General features: G+C 40.8%; 2 protein-coding genes and 1 long non-coding RNA gene across 4 annotated transcripts; 2 read left to right on the top strand and 1 right to left on the bottom strand.

Annotated features, from left to right (window-relative positions):
• Nucleotides 1-22: 22 nt before the first annotated feature.
• LOC117830931 (TNF receptor-associated factor 2-like) lies at nt 23-12,931 on the top strand. Its single transcript, XM_034709291.1, has 11 exons — nt 23-244; nt 784-993; nt 2,509-2,587; nt 3,552-3,650; nt 5,000-5,161; nt 5,290-5,364; nt 6,019-6,093; nt 7,173-7,745; nt 9,273-9,450; nt 9,545-9,693; nt 10,059-12,931. The coding sequence occupies exons 2-11, from the start codon at nt 806-808 to the stop codon at nt 10,275-10,277; spliced, it is 1,797 nt and encodes a 598-aa protein (XP_034565182.1). The 5' UTR covers nt 23-244; nt 784-805; the 3' UTR covers nt 10,278-12,931.
• LOC117830933 lies at nt 8,031-14,609 on the bottom strand. 2 transcript variants are annotated; one of them, XR_004634866.1, is made up of 4 exons: nt 14,339-14,609; nt 9,592-9,713; nt 9,242-9,376; nt 8,031-8,147 (listed from the first exon to the last, which is right to left on the bottom strand). It is a non-coding gene; the product is annotated as an uncharacterized LOC117830933 (long non-coding RNA). The 2 variants fall into 2 exon arrangements; XR_004634865.1 differs by having other exon boundaries at nt 9,242-9,713.
• Nucleotides 14,137-18,626, top strand: cfap73 (cilia and flagella associated protein 73). The gene is made up of 7 exons (XM_034709292.1): nt 14,137-14,307; nt 14,396-14,528; nt 16,308-16,400; nt 16,474-16,653; nt 16,789-17,010; nt 17,104-17,262; nt 17,349-18,626. The coding sequence occupies exons 1-7, from the start codon at nt 14,270-14,272 to the stop codon at nt 17,466-17,468; spliced, it is 945 nt and encodes a 314-aa protein (XP_034565183.1). The 5' UTR covers nt 14,137-14,269; the 3' UTR covers nt 17,469-18,626.
• Nucleotides 18,627-19,610: the final 984 nt, after the last annotated feature.

The following is a 19,610-nucleotide window of genomic DNA, read 5'->3' on the forward strand; positions in this document are numbered from 1 at the left end:
GTGTCCAGCCCCCCTGCATGACGTAACACCCAGTCTGAAAGTGCAATGGCGATATTGGACAATAACAGCCATCGCTTTTGGGCACCACATCTATATTATGTGGCTGAGGCTGAAGAAAACACCTCCACACGGCTGCAGAAACACGTGTAATACCTCCACGGCGCGCGAGGAGCGACTACCTGCAGGAGGAAGGAGGAATCTCACAGCTTCTGCACGCGATGACAGTGTAGACTCAAAAACCCTGGTAAGTGCAAACTCTGGGTGATTGCCTCAGCATTTGCAGAAAGCCAGTAAATGGTGTTTTTTTTTAGAGGCTTCAGATTCCAAAGGGGCGTGGCAGCGTGCTGGGTACCACTTCTGACTAAAGGATGCTGATAGCTTAGCAACAGGGACAAGGAAGGAGGGAAGAGGATGGATGGAGGGAGACAATGGATGTGCAGTCTGTCAGCGTCGTTACTGGGTAGGCTGAGCAGAGCGTGGATTGTGTGAGTTGAGAGATCACTTTGTGCCACAAGGAGCCGTGGATGCAGACTGGAAATGTAAACAAAGGGTGTGGGCCTACAGCTGGCCTGTCATGCTCTGCCTGAGAGAGAGAGGAGGAGGAGGAGGAGGAGGAGAGGAACCATTACTGCTGCTGCTTTAAGATTTTACACACATGAATTACTCAGAATTAGTCACCACAGGCTGGTTATCACTCTTAACTGTTGCATCAGAATTCTTCTTCTTCTTCTTCTTCTTCTTCTTCTTCACCACGTCTCCACGTTATTCTCTCTTCTCCTGCAGGTGTGACGTGTGAACAGACACCATGGCCACGCAGGAACCGTCCCCTCCGTCCTCCATGGAGAGCAACAAGCCCGGCTTCCCCAAGAAGATCCTGGGCAACAAGCTGGAGGACAAACACCTGTGCAACTGCTGCCACAACATACTCAGACGACCGTTTCAAGCCCAGTGTGGACATCGCTTCTGTTCCTACTGCTTCAACAGGACTGTCAGGTCAGGGCTGTGAACTGTGGCGTGTGTATTTTAAAGGGGAGCTGCAGCGGTGAGGAAGCACTCAGATGTCTATCTTAAGCAAACAAAGCTCAAATTGAGTGTAGAAATAGTATGATGCATGTAGATGTGTGTGCAAGTTGATGCATGCATGAAGTTATAGGTAAAAGTTTGAGTATGAGCATCAAAACTAAGCTGAGGAAACAAAAGTAAAAGTACTTTTATCGTGCATGAAGACTTATATCAGATTGATACAGTGTGTGTTATGATTGGTGATGCATTTACGGTGAAGTATAACTTTAATGCTGCAGCTGGAAAGGTTGTACTGATTTAAATTCAGTGATTTTGGTAACATACAGTTGATTAAAGCTCCAGTGAGGAGTTTTTAACTGCCCAATTCAAGCTCCAGTGAGGAGTTTTTAGCTGCCTGATTAAAGGTCCAGTGAGGAGTTTTCAGTTTCTTGATTAAAGCTTTCTCACTTGAGATTTAAAAGTAGTTCCAAATTCTATTCCAGGACATCATTTATGCATCTATTTAGATCCCACCTCAGAGTTTTTCATTATTTATTATGTTATATATGTTTGTCGGCTCATAATGTTGCTGCTAGATTAAAGCTCCTGTGAGGAGTTTTTAGCTGCTTGATTAAAGCTCCAGTGAGGAGTTTTTAGCTGCCTGATTAAAGCTCCAGTGAGGAGTTTTTAGCTGCTTGATTAAAGCTCCAGTGAGGAGTTTTTAGCTGCCTGATTAAAGCTCCAGTGAGGAGTTTTTAGCTGCTTGATTAAAGCTCCAATGAAAGAGTTTTTAGCAGCCCGATTAAAGGTCCAGTGAGGAGTTTTTAGCTGCCCAATTAAAGCTCCAGTGTGGAGTTTTTAGCTGCCTGATTAAAGCTCCAGTGAGGAGTTTTTAGCTGCCTGATTAAAGGTCCAGTGAGGAGTTTTTAGCTGCTAGATTAAAATTCCTGTGAGGAGTATTTAGCTGCTCGATTAAAGCTCCAGTAAGGAGTTTTTAGCTGCCTGATTAAATCTCCAGTGATGAGTTTTTAGCTGCTTGATTAAAGCTCCAATGAAAGAGTTTTTAACAGCTGGATTAAAGATCCAGTGAGGAGTTTTCAGTTTCTTGATTAAAGCTCCTGTGAGGAGTTTTTAGCTGCTTGATTAAAGCTCCAATGAAAGAGTTTTTAGCTGCCCGATTAAAGCTCCAGTGAGGAGTTTTTAGCTGCTAGATTAAAATTCCTGTGAGGAGTATTTAGCTGCCTGATTAAAGCTCCAGTGAGGAGTTTTCATTTTCTTGATTAAAGCTCCAGTGAGGAGGTTTCAGCTGCCCAATTAAAGCTCCTCTTTCTCCACTTTGGCGCCCCGCCATGGTCAACAGAAAGTTCCTCACAGGAGCTCTAAAAGTAGTTCCAAATTCTATTCAAGGACATCATTTATGCATCTATTTAGATTCCACCTCAGAGTTTCTCATTATTTATTATGTTGTATTTATGTTTGTTGGCTCATAATGTTGCTTCATTGCAGTAATGGACCCCAGAAATGCAGCGCCTGCATCAAAGAGGATATTTTCGAGGACCCTACGTCGATTTTGAAACCAGGATGTGTGAGTAAACATTCATTTTTATTGAGCTGAGGTGAAAGAAAAATATCTTGAGTTGCTATTCTTGATATGAATGAAACACAACAGTAGTGTATCAGTACTGCTTCAATAAAAATTAGATTATAGGGTTTGAATAAGGTCATTTTTCATTGATAATTAGTCTTAAGCTGTCATTCGTCAGTCAAGATACGCTTCAGGAGACAATGAGAAAATAAAAAGTTCATAAAGTAGACATAAGTGATTATATGTGGAAAAACTCATGAGTGAAATGTGACCGTGAACCTGCTGATCTCACTCTGTAAAGTCAATAAATGTAGTGGAGTGAAAACAAACTACAAAAGTTTCCTCTGAACTGCACTGCAAAAATCTGATATATCTTACCATGTATAGTTGTCCTGTTACCAGTACAAATACTTTACTCAGGTGTTATGTAGTCCAGTGAACTTAACTTAAAGTTTAGGTCCCTTTAAAAGCTGATTTATGCGTTTCCACACAAAGGTTTGACAGATTATATAAATGATTGATTCAGAACTCGTCATTTCTCCTTTCTGCTGGATTACTCAACATCCCTGTGACTCCTCTTTAACACAGACGGACTGGACAGGAGTCTTTTTTTACTCCCTGTAATAATGGATGAGAATGAACTCGCCTGTCCTACTTTTCTAAACCTACGCTCATGGCTCACTGACCTGCTCTCTCGTACTCCGGGCTTGTTCAGGAAAAAGCTTCCTCATGCTTTATTTGTGGGCCGACATGCAGGACGAGTGACGCTGCTCCTGATTATTCATTTTGTCAGAGCATGTGAAAAAACATGGGATCATAAAACTGAAGAGAGGGAAGAGAGCTCAAACATATCCAACATGCAGAGAAGACTTTCCTTCATATCAATAATGTATACATGACACAGCTCAGTTGTGTAAACGCTGCAGGTTGTGACGTCATGTCCGTTTGTTTTCTCTGTTTTCAGGCTTTTCCTGACAACGCTGTTCGAAGGGAAGTCGAGCATCTTTCAGCTATTTGTATTAATGAAAATTGCACGTGGAAAGGAAGCATCAAAGACTACGAGGTGAGCTGATGTTTGACCTACTTTCATGATTTCTGTTATACTTTGAATTTAAACGTAAGGAGAGGGAAGACAGATGATGAGTTAGAAAAATGTAGGTACTAAAGGTCTGCAGTCTTTCCTCAAGGCTAATTAATCAGATGTCCAATGAGCATAATGAGCTAACAGGACTAGTATGGTAAGTGGAGAGAGACATCTTATCGTGCAAAGATCATCACTTCATTGCTAGAATTTCACTCATTCAAAAAGTCTGGAGGTCATAATTCATAAGTTGCTTGTTACAATAGAAGACAGGATTTTTTCTGAGATATTTTATTTAAATAAGACTAAATAAATAATATAATACAGAAGGCAATGCGAAGGAGATGTCAATTGTATGGGGTGAATTAGCCTGGGTTTAACTTAGTCTGACTAAAAATGGAATAATCAACAAACAATATTGTTTCTTCATTGTTTATATGAAACACTTCCAAAGGGACTAACACCTTAAATCAAACATGACTTAAGTACAGTATTTGAAAGTACTGTTATGAAAGTACCGCCTACCAAATAGCTCAAAGTAGCCATATACTTTTAATTTAACAAAGCTTTAAACCTTATTAATTTAAAGGTAGATATGGGAAAATTCACTCTATATTTAATGAGCCATATAGATGAAAAACATCTTCCTAGGTCGCTGTAAACATGTCAATTTTTAGCATAAAGTTTGGCATTTTAATACAGGGCTCTATGGGGATTAACTCCCTTTTGGGACCAGCCCCCAGCGGCCATCTGAGGAATTGCAGGTCCAGGTTCTTCAAGTTTTTAAAGCCTTTTTTCCCCCGTAAAGGCACCATAAGGTGCATTTCGACCAAGAGTTCTGGGGTCTTTTAGCCCCTATAACTACTTTCCCTTAACTAAAAGGTTCCTGTGCCCCCATTGTTGTCTGCGTTTCAACCGCGGACTGAAGTCCAGGGTAGATTTTGCAAATCAGGCCCAAAAAAAAAGGGGTAAATGCACTACACCACCAGACCAGTAGAGGGCAGTAAGACAAAGATGTGTGTGATGTTATTGTGGAAGGCGGGCGGAATAAAAACACTGCAGGTAATCTACCAATCAGACACGTTCAGCATTGCAGGCCCTGCCCGCATGAAAGTCCCAGGACCTTTGAAAAGTACTACCCCCCAAGCAGGGGCTTTTCAGAAGGAAGATTAACTACCCCTGAACTAAATTTAGACCCTGGTTCCTCCAGTTGAAACGGACGTAGTTCAGGGGTAAAGTCCCTAGTTGTTCCTCAGGTTGAAAAACGCCTCTAGAGGTTTCTGTATTGTTAAAAAAAAGAAACACTCTTACTTAAGATGTATTTTTTCCAGATGAACCACGAGGGGAAGTGTGAGTTCATGATCATCCCCTGCCCCTCCTGCAAAGAACGAATCCGCTTCAATGAACAGGAGCGCCATAATGAGCGAGAGTGCCCGGAGAGAACGCTCAACTGCAAGTACTGCAAGGAGCCATTTCACTTCAAAAACATCAAGGTAAGAAATGATTAATTCAGAAGCTGAAGAGGACGGGTTACTGAAGCTGAAGAGTCCGCTTGTCTGTGCTGCGACATGACATCACCACGTCTCTGTGTGTTTAAGAAACATCGTCGTTTTCTTTGCAGGCTCACGATGAGATCTGTCCCAAGTACCCGATGATCTGTGAAGGCTGTGCAAAGAAGAAAATACCCAGAGAGAAGGTACATGTGTCAGACTTACAGACCAGTGGAAACTTTTACTGCATGGTCTCATTCTTATGTACAATAACAACCTCAAGGCCGAGAGCTGGACAGTCTCCCTTTGAATGAAAACATGCACACACATCAATCTTTAGAAAACACTCAGCTGTGTTTTGGAGTTATTTCCAGACTTCTGGAAGACTTTTCTTAATATAGATGAAAAATATCCTGGCTGAAATAAAAGAAACAAGAAAAGAGACACCAGTTTCCTAAAATGTGATTCTGTATATTATCCAGCTGACTCAAAGTGACACCTGTCCCACTAGAAAAGGATATTTCTGTTAGAAAATATAAGTTCAGTACAAATCTTCCTCAGTGTTAAGGACTTTTTGGTGACCATTGTTTTTTGGATAAAAAAATTAATTAGAAAACATCTTTAAAATCTCTTTCCAGTGCAGTAGACTGATCACGTGAAATGAGGATTCTGTAGCTCTCCTCTTAACATCAGTGAATGTTTTTGACCGACTTCAAAGATTGTTTAATGTTAATTTTCCAGAACAAGTCTCCAAAACTGGAATGCAAACACATTAAATGAGATGCACAAACACATGATTGCTTGTTCAGTTTGTTTGAAACACTAATAACTTCTTCTTCTTGTATTTTCTTTCCTTCTAGTACGTGGATCACATCAAGTTCTGCAGCAAATTCAGGACCCCGTGTCGATTTCATGTTGTTGGATGTGACATGTCTGTAAGTATCCTGATTGTCTGTCAATATTGAATGTCATGTCATCACCAGTGACTGTATTTTAGGCAAGGCAAGGCAAGGCAACTTTATTTGTATAGCGCATTTCATACACGAGGGCAACTCAATGTGCTTTACATTAAAACATTAAAAGCATTGGAGACATTCAGACAAGCATAAAAGAACATAATTAAAATGAAAAATAAAATAAAACAGAAAAGAAAAAGAAAAAATGGACAACACACCTCCATCTCCTCCCATTGTAAGAGGTGAAGCCTAAATACCTCCTCTACAGGCGCTGAGATCTCACACTGGTGACATAGTTTGAAGCTAAGGCATGCGCAGAAGCAGGTCCAATCAGAAAGAGTTATTCTTTCACATTTAGTGGTCTTACAAAGTTCTTTTAAAACTTGTGTGTCACAGAAATACATCATTTGAAAGGAACCAAAAAACCTCCTAACAAAAATATACACCACCAATCAAAAGTTTGGAAACACCTTCTCATTCAAGGGTTTGTATTTATTTAAATTATTGTAAACACTGTAGATTAATACTGAAGACATCAAAACTATGAAAGAACATATATGGAATATTTAATGAACAAAAAAGTGTTAAACAAAGCAGAATATGTTTTATATTTTAGATTCTGTAAAGTAGCCCCCTTTTTCCTTCATGACAGCTTTGCACACTCTTGGTATTCTCTCAGTCTGCTTCATGAAGTGGTCTCCTGGAATGGTTTCTAATTAACATGAGCCTTGTCAAGAGTTCATTTGTAGAATGACTTGCCTTCTTAATGTGTTTGAGACCATCAGTTGTGTTGTTCAGAGGTAGGGTTAGTACACAATGGATAGCCCTATTTGACTACTGTTGTAATCCAGATTATGGTAAAACCAGATTATTTCATAGTTTTGATGTCTTCAGTATTAATCTACAATGTTGAAAATAATTAAAATAAATAGAAACATTGAATAAGTAGGTGTGTCCAAACTTTTGACTGGTAGTGTACATCCCCTGCACCCTGCACTCCCTGATAAACTTCTCTCCATGCCCTCATTTCATTACTGTTTGTGTTTCTCTTCCTGTAGGTTGAGAAGGAAAAGATTCATGACCACGAACGCGCCTACGCCTACGAGCACCTCAACCTGCTGCTGCACTACATCATGGGCATGAAAGTGAGCATGGAGGGCCTGCAGCCCCAGGGACTGGAAGTCGCCGGACACAAACTGGTGGAACTCCAACAGTCCCTCAGGGAGCTGGAGGCCAGAGTCTCCCAGCTCAGCACCACCTCCTCTGGGCCTCCCGTGCAGGGAGCCGCCGCCGCCTCCTCCTCTTCATCCTCCAGCTCCGGCCCCCCCGGTCCTCCTGCTTCAGCTCCCCTCCCTCCACCTCCCACTCTGGCTCCCACCTTGTCCGTGTCCACCTCCTTCACACCCCTGCCCAGCTCGGTGGGCGCGGCGCTGGAGCTCCAGCTCCACAGCGAGAAGACGAAAGTCGCCGAGCTGGGCCGCAGGTGTACGGAGCTGGAAGTGAAGTCCAACACGTTTGAGAATGTGGTGTGTGTCCTGAACAGAGAGGTGGAGAGGTTTGCCACCACCATGGAGGCCAGCAACCGTCAGCACAAACTGGACCAGGACAAGATCGAGGCTCTGAGTAACAAGGTAGGACTGAACATTAACCGGACTGCTGCAGGTTACATAAAGAGAACTCACACCTCTGTTTGTCTGAGTCATAACTCAGCACATATTTTTAGATGCAGTGTGACTTTTCCTGAGGATATTTATAACTTCAGTATTCATCATAAATAAAGACCATGAAGCTGCTCAGGGATAAAAACACAAAATACTTCATATAACTAAAACTCGCCTGAGAATCATCATATTTGTATGTTTTTGTTTTTGCATTAAACTAATATTCACTAGCAAGGACCACGCCACACAAGGATATAAGTTTGAACATTTAATGAATTGTTGCTGCGTAGTGTGTCCCAGCAGAAGGAGACTCTGGATGGGGGTTCTGTCTCAGCATTATCCTGCCAGAGCTGATCTTGACCCGGGTTGTACCTGGAAGTAGACAAGGGCATAGAAGAAGCGAGCACTGGTTGAGTAGAAGGGGATAAGGAAAGAAGTTAAGTGGAGTAGAGAAAGGTGAGGGAGGGTGGGTGGGTTGAAGAATTTCAGACAACCGGTTGGAGTAGGCTGGCTATGTTTATGTAGGCTTGATTGAGGGTGTGGTTTAGGTGTGGTCCTGCTCCCGAATTTAAGATAACACCTTCACTTCATCAGTGACAGTTTGAGTTCACTGCAGACAGACACTTCTAATAGCTAGTTCGGCAAACTTTTAATCCTGCTGAATTTAGAAAAAAATGAACCATTATGAGCAGCAAATATCAGGCTCACGTTGTAGTCCACTTATTTTTCCATTGCTACACTTTGCTTCCTGTTTACGTCCACCAAAGCATTATGGGAAACGTAGTCCTGAAACTTAAATAATCATAATGCCCTAAATATGATTAAGACCATCAAGACTTAGACCACAGACTTTTATTAGACTAATTCAAATTAATTTACATAGTTAAGGATTCGATCTGGTGCAGCATAGTTCATATTTTCACAGAACATTGGCCTCCAGTTTTTGTATTTATACACAGATTAACGCCGTCTGTTAAGAACCTGTAGACAAAAAATAAAACAACACAGTTCTAAAATCACAGTGAGCGATTTTCCTCAAACATTCTTGAGAAGATTCTTACATTCTTATGAGATTTCTGTTCAGACAGACATAATAAAGTGTTGTTTCTCTCACTAATGCATGAAGTGACTCCTGCAGTTTATGAGTTTAAAGCAGATTCAGCTGGAGAGCCTGAAAAAAGTGCAAGCATTTAAACTGATACTCTTTTGGGTGCTCCAAAAATCTCAGGTGGATGTAAAATGTTGGTTTCTACAGTAATAAACTTAGACTTTAATTAGGATAGAATCAAATTGTTGCAAATTGCATGAGATGTTTTTTTGATGCTGCATAAAAACTCACTAATGCATGTATTTGAATCCTCATCCACAGTCTGTGTTCATCATCATGGCCATCTTTTTACAGCCGCGTGTCAAACCTTTCTGTAGAATATCTTTTTTTAACTTGAAAGTATCATATGTTTTTGCACCTTGTTGAATCTCAGTGTGTTTCCTCTGCAGGTGCGACAGCTGGAGAGGACGGTGGGGCTGAAGGACCTGACGGTGGCTGAGATGGAGGGCCGGCTGAGGGAGATGTCTGCCTCCACCTTCGACGGCGTCTTCGTCTGGAGGATATCGGATTTTGCCAAAAAGAGACAGGATGCCATCGCAGGTCGAGCCCCGGCCATGTTTTCACCAGGTAATAATATCCATCATGACAGAGAAGAGGGCCTCAGAGTGATTTATCCAATCCAAACACATCAGAGTTAAACTTCCCTCCTGTTCCCTTCCAGCCTTCTACACCAGTAAGTACGGCTATAAGATGTGTCTGCGGATCTACCTGAACGGAGATGGGACGGGGCGTGGCAGCCACCTGTCCCTGTTCTTTGTGGTGATGAGGGGACTGAGTGACGCTCTGCTCAAGTGGCCTTTCAACCAGAAGGTAAAGACAGAGTTTATGGCCTGTTTAGAAGGTAAAGAGTCAAGTTTACTAAGGATAACACAGAGGTCTTGTGCCATATAACAACAGAAAAGATGCTGAAATGTTTGTTTTTATGAAGTATGTATTTCTGTTGTTGTAAAACAAGACTTTAAATCTGATTCAGACTCAAAATTTCACCAGAATGATTTGTAATATGCAACAAAACAGAGGTGAAAACATGTGATTTCCTTATGCATAAGACTTGAATCAGGTTTGACTTTTTAAAGGACAGCCTTGTGTTTTATGTTTGAAGCTCTCCTCATGGTCTAAACTTGTCCTCAGTAATTATACCACACATCATGACCTCTCTCCTCTCTCTCTTCCAGGTGACTCTGATGCTTCTGGACCAGAGCAACAGAGAGCACATCATCGACGCCTTCAGACCCGACGTCACCTCCTCGTCCTTCCAGAGACCCGTGAGCGAAATGAACATCGCCAGCGGCTGTCCACTCTTCTGCCCGCTCTCCAAGCTTGACGCCAAGAACTCTTACATCCGCGACGACACCATCTTCATCAAGGCCATCGTGGACCTCACCGGCCTCTAGGCGGCCCCACTTCTTGTTGTGGTCTAGTTTGGCAACATGGCAGCTCTTTGACCATTACGGCTTCATTTTGGCTCGATCGTGGTCCCTGTAGGGCTCTGTTCAGGCATCTCACTGTCCCCCCTGCAGCTTTAGGGAGACAGACGTGCTCGTGACTGCGTGTGGCTGCGGTCCAGACGGCGTTGGCATTGTCATACCCGGTGGTTTCTACGCGAGAGCCGCCGTCACTGCTGTACATTTCAGGTGCAAAACTTTTTTCCTTTTGACATCGCGGTGATGAAATTGTCACTTCACATCAGTTTTCAGTTCAGAGACACAGAAGGGAAGCACCGGTGCAGCGTGGTCAGTGCAGGGTTAAGCAGAAGCAGAGATGTCAGAGGTGGAACAGGAGTGAGAAGAGTTTACAGAAACTTTTATATATTTGACAACTTGAGTTGTAACAGAGAATGCAGACAGTTTTTTTGACTGGGTTTTAGATTACTGATAGTCGGTGTGATCGTTCTGAGTGTAGAAAGCTGGCAGTAGACGTATAATAGAGTTAGAGCATGGCTTTTGCTTTTTCTTGCAGATTGTGGATATTGTGAGCTTCTCAATTCCAGTGTCGAGTGAATTTGCATAGACAAACGTGGAGTTATGTTATGAATAAGATTACAGGCATCTTTTGCCTTTTTTTCATTTAACGCAAAGTGCATGCCGCTGGCGTTTTTAAGTATAAACATCGGTCCTTATTTCGACTGAGCTTCACAAAAAGTTCCTTGTTTGTTGTTAGTGAATTAGCCATCCGTGATGGTGGACATTGCCTGCATGTCTTTGGAGCCAGGCTATTTTACATGTAAAGTTAGTGTTGCGTATTTGTTCCTATTAGGGGTTTTTCTGATTGGTGGTTTGGTACATCTGTGGAAGATAACAGTGGAGTTTACCAAGAAGTCAGGGCAGCTTGCCGGACGAGCCTGAGGCATAAAACTCTCCGTCAAACACACGTAGCTGGAGTTTTTCCCCCCCAGGAAGTGCTCACTCGCTCACATCTCAACACATAGTGCCGTGCCCCACCACAGATTGAGGTCAACACAGATTCCACGAAATGAAGGAATTGTCCGTTCCTTGTTTTCTGTCCATACAGTATACAGTGCATATGTGTTTCTGCTGCTTTAACATAGATGATGATGTAAACCTTATAAATACATGTTGGTGAGGTAAACGTTTGTGGAGGCTGAGAGGCTGAAATGCTTCATCGGCCATTATTGACAGTATTTATCTAAGACTGATGTTCAGTGCAGCCCTGATTACTAATCTCATGTGCTCTCACTGCTCTCATAAGGCACCACGATGTAATCTACATTATAAGCTGACGTGTACTTTTCTACATGTCCACCAGAGGTTGCTGTTGCACTTACTTAGCATGCATGCTGAGGTTTTTTAAAGCTTCATGCTGGCCTGTTTGGAAACCAGTCTCGACCTGTATTGAACCCTCTCTGTGCATGGGAGGCTTCAATTCATATTCACTAAGGAGTTTCACACTGGTTTACCTCCCCGTGAGCCACGTGTGAAAGCGTTTATTTGTATTTGTTTGGATGAAAAGTCATAGAATAGTTATTATGTTATATCCGGCGCTGCGTCTGTTCAACAGAAGCAGCTGCCTATATTCATAGCAATTTATAAATATGTATCTTTCATATCATAATGTCAAAATAATCTATATATACATGTTAATATACAGGAGATGTTATAATAAACATAGTATTACTGAATACCTTATTAATTCTATATCTATAAACCAGCTTTTTGTTTGTCAAGATGGTTTGAACAGGCCAGGACGCCCCTTCTTTTGTGCAGTAAGGATTCTGTCTCGAGTGCAATATACGATTATGTCTGTTAGATTTTGATGACATCTCGGCTCTAAGGGTTACCAGAGGTCATACTTGACTCACTTGTTTACATTACTCATCATGGCGCTGAAGAACTGCAACCAATTTTTAACTTATCAAGGGAATAATGGTGCTTTCCTTGTCATTCAGCATACTTTATACCGCTAACGTCAGCCAGCAGCTCGTCATGAAGCTAACCGGCTAAAAGAGCTGATAACTTTTAGAAAGTCTGTTTTAACGTCGAGGTTTTTCTGCTATGCTGTCAGTGGGTTTCTATTCTTTAATCGAAATTTTCAATAAAGACTTGAGCATGTAATTAATACATGATCTTTTTAAACCTTGAGTGTTCTCGTAATGTGCCAAAATCAAACATTACCTCCATATTATACTAACAATGTTGTATTGCAAGTTGTATTTTATGTTCTATGCTAAAATATGGTGCCAAATATGTTCATATTTAAGTTTGTGCTGCCTGAATGTGTGAGTGTGTCATTTTAACAGGTCAGTATTTCTATAAAGTGAATACTGACCGGTGAACCTGTCCCCCTGATTAAAGATCCTCCCCGAGGTTTGTTGAATGTAAGCTTTAACTCTTCTTCAGCTGTTCTGTCGTGTGATGCAGTCGACTGAACTCCATTTGTGCACTTTGTATCATGTGTCTGTCCAAACAGGGTATTTTGTTGAGTGATTTATGTACCTTGAAATCAGAGCCATATATATTCTGATGTTGATAATTGATGTATTATGCTAAAATGAAGGACATGCAGTATGTATTAAAGTTTGCTGGTTACAGCTTGTTGATTATTTCTGACTCCTTTTAAGAAGTGTAGCAACAAAACAGAACTCCATTCGAATTCTAGCTTAGAAATCCTGACAGTCATTGAAAGTTTCAAAGGTAAAAGTACGGAAGCCCTAAAAGGACATGATTCAATGCATTTAGTTTTCTCAGTATTCTCGAGCTGACAAGTTATTTTTCACGTGATAATTGGATCATTTATCTCCTTTTATCCAGAGAACAAAGCAAATTTTTTGTGTTTTTATTCTTCAACCTGTAAGATAAATGTCTCACAACAAAATGCATTTTTATTCTTTACGGAGGAACATTTTCTTAAACAAAGCCCTAAAAGGACATGATTAAATAAATTGTATTTTCTTGGTTTTCTCAAGACAACGAGAAAAATAAGACAAGAAAACAGAGAATATAATATGTATCTTATCATGTTCTTTTAGGGCTTCCGTACTAAACATAAAAGGAGCACATATATAGCATAAATATGGAAATCAAGTAACTTCAGGTAACAGGAGAAGCCTGTTTCCTATAATCTAACATGTTTGTTGATTTTTACATAATCTAATTTTTTTAATTTTAATTGTATTTTATTTTGTTTACTTTATTTTATCTTTTTGTTATTATTATTATTATTATTAATAATTTAAACCAGTTGGTTATTACTGCTGTTATTATTGTTATAGTCACTGTCACTGTATTCATTACTTTTTATATTTTATTTATATTTCATTACTTATCCTCCTGACTGTGCTACAGGTTCGTGGGAGGTGAGAGGGAGGGTGTTCTTACATGTTCAGAAAAAACAATGTATACAATTGTACTTTTACATATACGTGCTTTTTGAAAAAAAAAAAATATATAAAAAATTACAAAATATACATTTGTTTTTTCACAAACAAAAATTTGCCTCCGTTTAGAATAAGAGGATATTGTAACAAAAAAATAGTTGCAATCTTTAGAAAAGAGATTTATTTATTTAATCTTGTCCTTTTAGGGCTTCCGTACAAAGTATTGAAAAGGCGGAGAAATTCACCTGATTCAAACTTTTTCTTCTGCTCAGACACAAAGCTGAAATGTAATTATGTAGATGTTAGACATTTTCTCCGTCTGCAAATCGTGAATTTCTTAGCAGCTGTAGTATAATAACTTAATATAAAAAATAAAATCATTTAAGGAGGTTTTTCTGAAATGCCGGTTTGTTTACGTTAACTTCCGGGTTTGTACGTCACCATGGAAACAAGCAGAGGAACGCTCCATGAAATCAGTTACAGAAAGTTTGGAGAAAAACTTAAAACCAACGAGAGAAAACGAAGTGTAAAAACTGTGTACAAGGATCTACCATGGACAGGAAGTCCGTCCAGAAGGAGAAGGAACCAGAGTAAGTCTGTCAGTGAGTGAATCCACATCACCTGAGTCCAGGTCTGAGAGTCGGTCTAACTTTGTGCCATGCTTCTGTGTGTGAGCAGGGAGTTCTCTGCAAGGGCGAGCAGTGCAACACCAGGCGGACTAAACAAGTACAGGACTACTCTGCTCCTTGATATCCAGAGGATCCGCCTGGAGGGTGAGGACCTGGAGGCTGAGAAGGAGGAGAGGACACAGGTGATGAAAAGTTTAGTCCTGACTCAGACTTCAAAAAAAGTGTTAAACAAAGCAGAATATGTTTTATATTTTAGATTCTGTAAAGTAGCCCCCTTTTTCCTTCATGACAGCTTTGCACACTCTTGGTATTCTCTCAGTCTGCTTCATGAAGTGGTCTCCTGGAATGGTTTCTAATGAACATGAGCCTTGTCAAGAGTTCATTTGTAGAATGACTTGCCTTCTTAATGTGTTTGAGACCATCAGTTGTGTTGTTCAGAGGTAGGGTTAGCACACAATGGATAGCCCTATTTGACTACTGTTGTAATCCAGATTATCATAGTTTTGACGTCTTCAGTATTAAAGGCTCTGTGAGGAGTTTTGAACTGGCTGAGAAACAGACTGAAAATGATACTGATGCCTCTTTATGACCTTCAATAGCAAACAAGTCCATCAGCTTCAACACTGACACCTTCTCTGTTGTCATTTTTAATGCCTGAAACCGCCATGAGGGGGTAAGTGTCAGACCAGATGATGGACATCTCGCTTCAGAAACAGCCTTTATTTGACTGTTTTCATGGAAAATAATCACATTGCCAGATAGAGTTGACTGTTAAAAGACAACAGGATGAGGCTTTTGTTGAAAACACTACTTTTGCATGTATAGGACAAGAGATAAGAGGTATCACTTTGTCCACAAGGGGGGCGCCAGAATTTATACATAATAAAAGTTCCTCACGGCAGCTTTAATCTACAATGTTGGAAATAATTAAAATAAATAAAAAAAACATTGAATGAGAAGGTGTGTCCAAACTTGTGACTGGTAGTGTATTTTAAAGGAGAGTTTCAGTCTGAAAATGACAAAATGACGCTCCTATTTCTTCATTTTCAGAGCTTAATTTTTTTGCTGTGTTAAAATAATCATTTTAATTTATTTTGTCTGTGTTGAAAATTAATATGAAAGGCAGAAAAACATGTAATATAGTCAGAAAACTTAACTGGGGGGGCGAATAATACACTTTTTAAAAACTCAAAAGCAGGAGCAACTCTTCAGCAGGTCTGTCTGATCAGCTGGACCACTTTTTTTTAATGAACCTTGACCCCAGTGTGTTGGTTCTCCCATCTGCCCTCCTTGAAACAAAAGGGTGTACTGTTAATGAATACTAATGTTGCCCTCCTTTACAGGATGATCAGTCCCTTTGACTTCTGTTCATGAAGAGATCTCTCTTTGATCTCACTTATTTCAATCAGGAGAGACACAATTTGAATATTAAAGGTTATTTATTACAACTGAATGACTGATGAAACTTGACAGAAATCTTTGGCGTAAGGACTCTATGGGGATAATGTTGTGAGCGTAGGATGTCTGAATTTGGCAGCTGAAGAAATCCCCCTAGAGTCCAGACTCTGGTGGTGGTGGTTGATGATCCTAGGAATTGAAGACTTGCAGAGACCTGGTGGAGATGGAGAGGTGGAGGGGTGTGCACCATCAATGCAAGAAGGAACTAGCAGGAGAGAGAGACACATTTAAAAAGACAGCAGATAGTTGATAGGCTAATTAAGGGCGTGCCACTGAGCTATTGGATGAAGCCGCTGCTGATTAGCCAATGACAGCTCTGGAGCATGCAGCCGGAAGTGGTTGAGCTATTGAATGAGGGAGAGGAGAGTTAAACAACTGCTGTGATTGCTTTATAGTCTTCCTGTCTGAACTTTCGCTGGAGCTACATTTTGTACCTATGTAGGATTATATACTTATTTCTTATTGAAGCTAAATGTTCCCTCTATATGTGTGTTTCTATACAGAAGCTTGAAATCTTGAAGGCACACATACAAGCGATGCAGGTGAAGATTAAAAGAATGGAAGAGCTACACTCAGACTTTAAAAGGCTGCACAAGGTACAGTAAGAAAACATTCAGCTTCATTTATATGTAGCAGTTGTATCATATCATGTCATATCCCTAAATGCAGGAAAAAGATCCTCATCGAACTGAAAGACAGAGGAAAGGTGAGCGTCAGAGGGAGGAGGAGGAGAAGAGGCTGACGGAGGAGTTTGTGGAGCTGACGGAAAAGAAAGAAGAGCTGAAGCGTCAAGTGGAGAGATATGATGTGTTTGATGAATACATGGAGCAGGTGGTCAAAATGACAACGGTAAAGAAACACTAAAGCTTTCTCTCTTCTACAGGAATAGTTTATAATGAAGCTAAAACATCAGTTATTCAAAGGCCAGGGAGACTTTATTGCTTCTACAGTAATGAAACTTAAATAGTGGAGTCCTAATTTCAGTTTCAGGATGCACAGAAGCTCACAAGTCACGTCGAGAGCCTCCTCCACTTCAAGGAGCAGCTGTGTCAGAAAGTGGCCGAGTCTGATCAGCAAGTGGAGGAGAAGAAGAAGGCTCTGGGTGCGCTGGGGGAACAGCATCACCTGGTGCAGCTGCAGGGGAGCAACCGGCTGTCCCAGCTCCAGACCGAGCTTGCCGATGCGCTCTCTGAGGCCTCGACATGGGTACCAGACATCATCCTTACACCAGCACACACGTTGCTTCATAATTCAGCTACCATCCTCTGTTTGAAATGGATAGTCTCTGTTTATATACAGGAGAGGAAGTGGAATCACATTCAGGAAACGGCAGCAAAGAAAACCCTTCAGCTGGGAGCGATAAAGATGGCCGTGCTCAACCTGTATGAAATGACGGGTGGAAATGACGATGAGGAGGACGCTGTGGACATAACCGACACAGAGAGGCAGTTAGACAAGGTATGAAAACTTGCAGAGCAGAGATAGTAACACAACAAAAACAGCCTGAGTGAAAACAATGATCAAAATACTCTCTTTTTTTTCAGGTCAAGAGATTCATAAGGGACCACGATGAGTTCCTGAGACATCTCAGTGCAAAGAGTAAAGGAAGACAAGATCACAAAGGAAAGAGTCAAGATCAAAAACCCCATACTGTCTCACTATAAGCATCTAGTTTTGTTCAAAGACTTTTTATAAGAAGTTGATCTGCACTCTTTGTTTCAACTCCTCTGGTCTACCTCAGTTAACATTCATTTAATGAGTTTACGTCTTAAATCTACTGTTTCAAGTCTTCTGAAATACAGCCTGATGTTCAATTTGTGAGTTTTGATTGCCTTAGGAGTAAAATAGAAGGTAAGGCAGGGTATGCTACCTTTCAGCCGGGATAGAGAAACTCAGATACAGTCTTTGTTTTAAAGTTGAGAAGAGGTACACTGGACTGTATTTGAGGCTGAGAGAGGACACAAGAACATCTTACATCACATGTTCACACAAGTATTGAAGCATCATTTCCGTTCTGTGCTCTTATTTAAGTTCTGGCTGACTTCACACTTCTTTGCAACATCTTTCCACTTTTGGTACCTATGCAGCGGCCAGTTGCATCATGTTACCAGCCAAAGACAAATACCAATATCAACACCAGAGGTACACTTCTTGTCCAGTTTCAGTTGTAACTGTGCCAAACAACAGTCGGCCTCTTCCAACAGTGGAACATCTCTGTGGAGATCTGTGGAGCAACAGAGCAGCTGAAACAGATAGACACGTGCAGGGGTGTGTCATCTGTTCCACTCAGTCCATCGCAGTGTTGGAAAGAGAACACTAATGTTTATCCCATGCTTTCTCCACCTGCCAAGTACAACAAGTACTCTAAATTACACAACAGAATACACTGATTGTCCATGTTGTCCGGGACTACACACACGTAAGCTTTTTGTAATAGCACCGCTATTTTCAGAATGTAGTTTCTGGTGCTGGTAAGGTTCAGTTGGGTCTAAAACAAGTGTGTAAGATTTAGGGATATTCAGTATTTTCATGTCCTCAATATTACCCCTGTACGAAGACCTGATAAAAACGATCTTCCTATTCAGAGCTAGTTAGCACTATTTGTATAATACCTTGGTGAAATGAAAACAACATGTGTCCAAACAAGCTAAGGTCTCAGGAAGTTAATGTGAAAAGTTCTTGAAATTGTTCAAAGATTTCCTATAAAACAGTTTCTGTTTCCAATCAGAGTTTCTCGCCAAAAGCCCATCATGTGTACCCTTGAGCTGTGGAAAAAGTGTTGAATGGATTTATTTTCTCATAAAAAACATTTGCAAAGTCAATTAAGGACAACGTGTTTTAATTTGGCATGGATTACATCCATTGTTATTGGCTCGGTGGTCGTCTTTCTGACCTTACTTGCCTTCTTTGTCACTGTTATCTAATAATTTAAAGTTGTAATGTCACCTATGTGTTTGTCTTTTCCACCATACTTTCCAGCAATCAACAGGTGGCACTAATTTGCCAACATCCACAAACCTTGGTCCTAATTTACAATATTTTGTTAAAGTTGTGCTTTAAACTTTGCTTGCTGGAAACCAACATAGTGACAGTACTTAAGAGCGGTGACGACGTATTCAAAATAGCTCAAACACCTCACTGCTTTTGGATTGCTCTCTTGATGTCAGCCATGAAGCACTGATGCTTCTCCTCAGACTAAACAAACCTGAGAAATGGATGTGTTGTTTGGTTTCAAGGAGCTTCAGCTCTGACCCCATGCAGTGTTGGAGACATTACTGCATGATTCAGAGACGTCTTCTTTTTCTCCAGATTTGCAGTCTTTGTCTTTCTTGCTTCAAATGTCAAGGGTACCCTACTGCAGGCAAGATGGCGCCGCCACAACATCCACACCGGAAGTCCATACCGGAAGTCCATACCGGAAGTTACAAAGCTAAAAACGTTGCAATAACACCCACACCGGAAGTCCATACCAGAAGTTACAAAAATAAAAGCCTTCAAAAAAACAGGAACGTGAACGCAAAATAAAAGCCTTCAAAAACACGTAGGTTTACGCGTAATTCTATGAACTTTTTTGCACTTACATTTTAATCGTATCAGTATTATTGACTAGTTGATTGACTCCAAAAGTGTATAGGCTGTTGAGAATTCAAGTTACTTAGAAGCCTGCACGAATCACTAAGTTATAGTGTTAACGTCTCAGCCATGCACAGCCTTTTGTTCCGAGTGTGTGTTGAAATACTTAAAGCTGATTATGATGCTGCCATGATGACATCTGCATATGCCTCTCTTGTTTTGTCTGGGTCATA

Source organism: Notolabrus celidotus, chromosome 19, assembly GCF_009762535.1.
Source record: "Notolabrus celidotus isolate fNotCel1 chromosome 19, fNotCel1.pri, whole genome shotgun sequence".
In the NCBI taxonomy this organism is placed as follows: domain Eukaryota; kingdom Metazoa; phylum Chordata; class Actinopteri; order Labriformes; family Labridae; genus Notolabrus; species Notolabrus celidotus.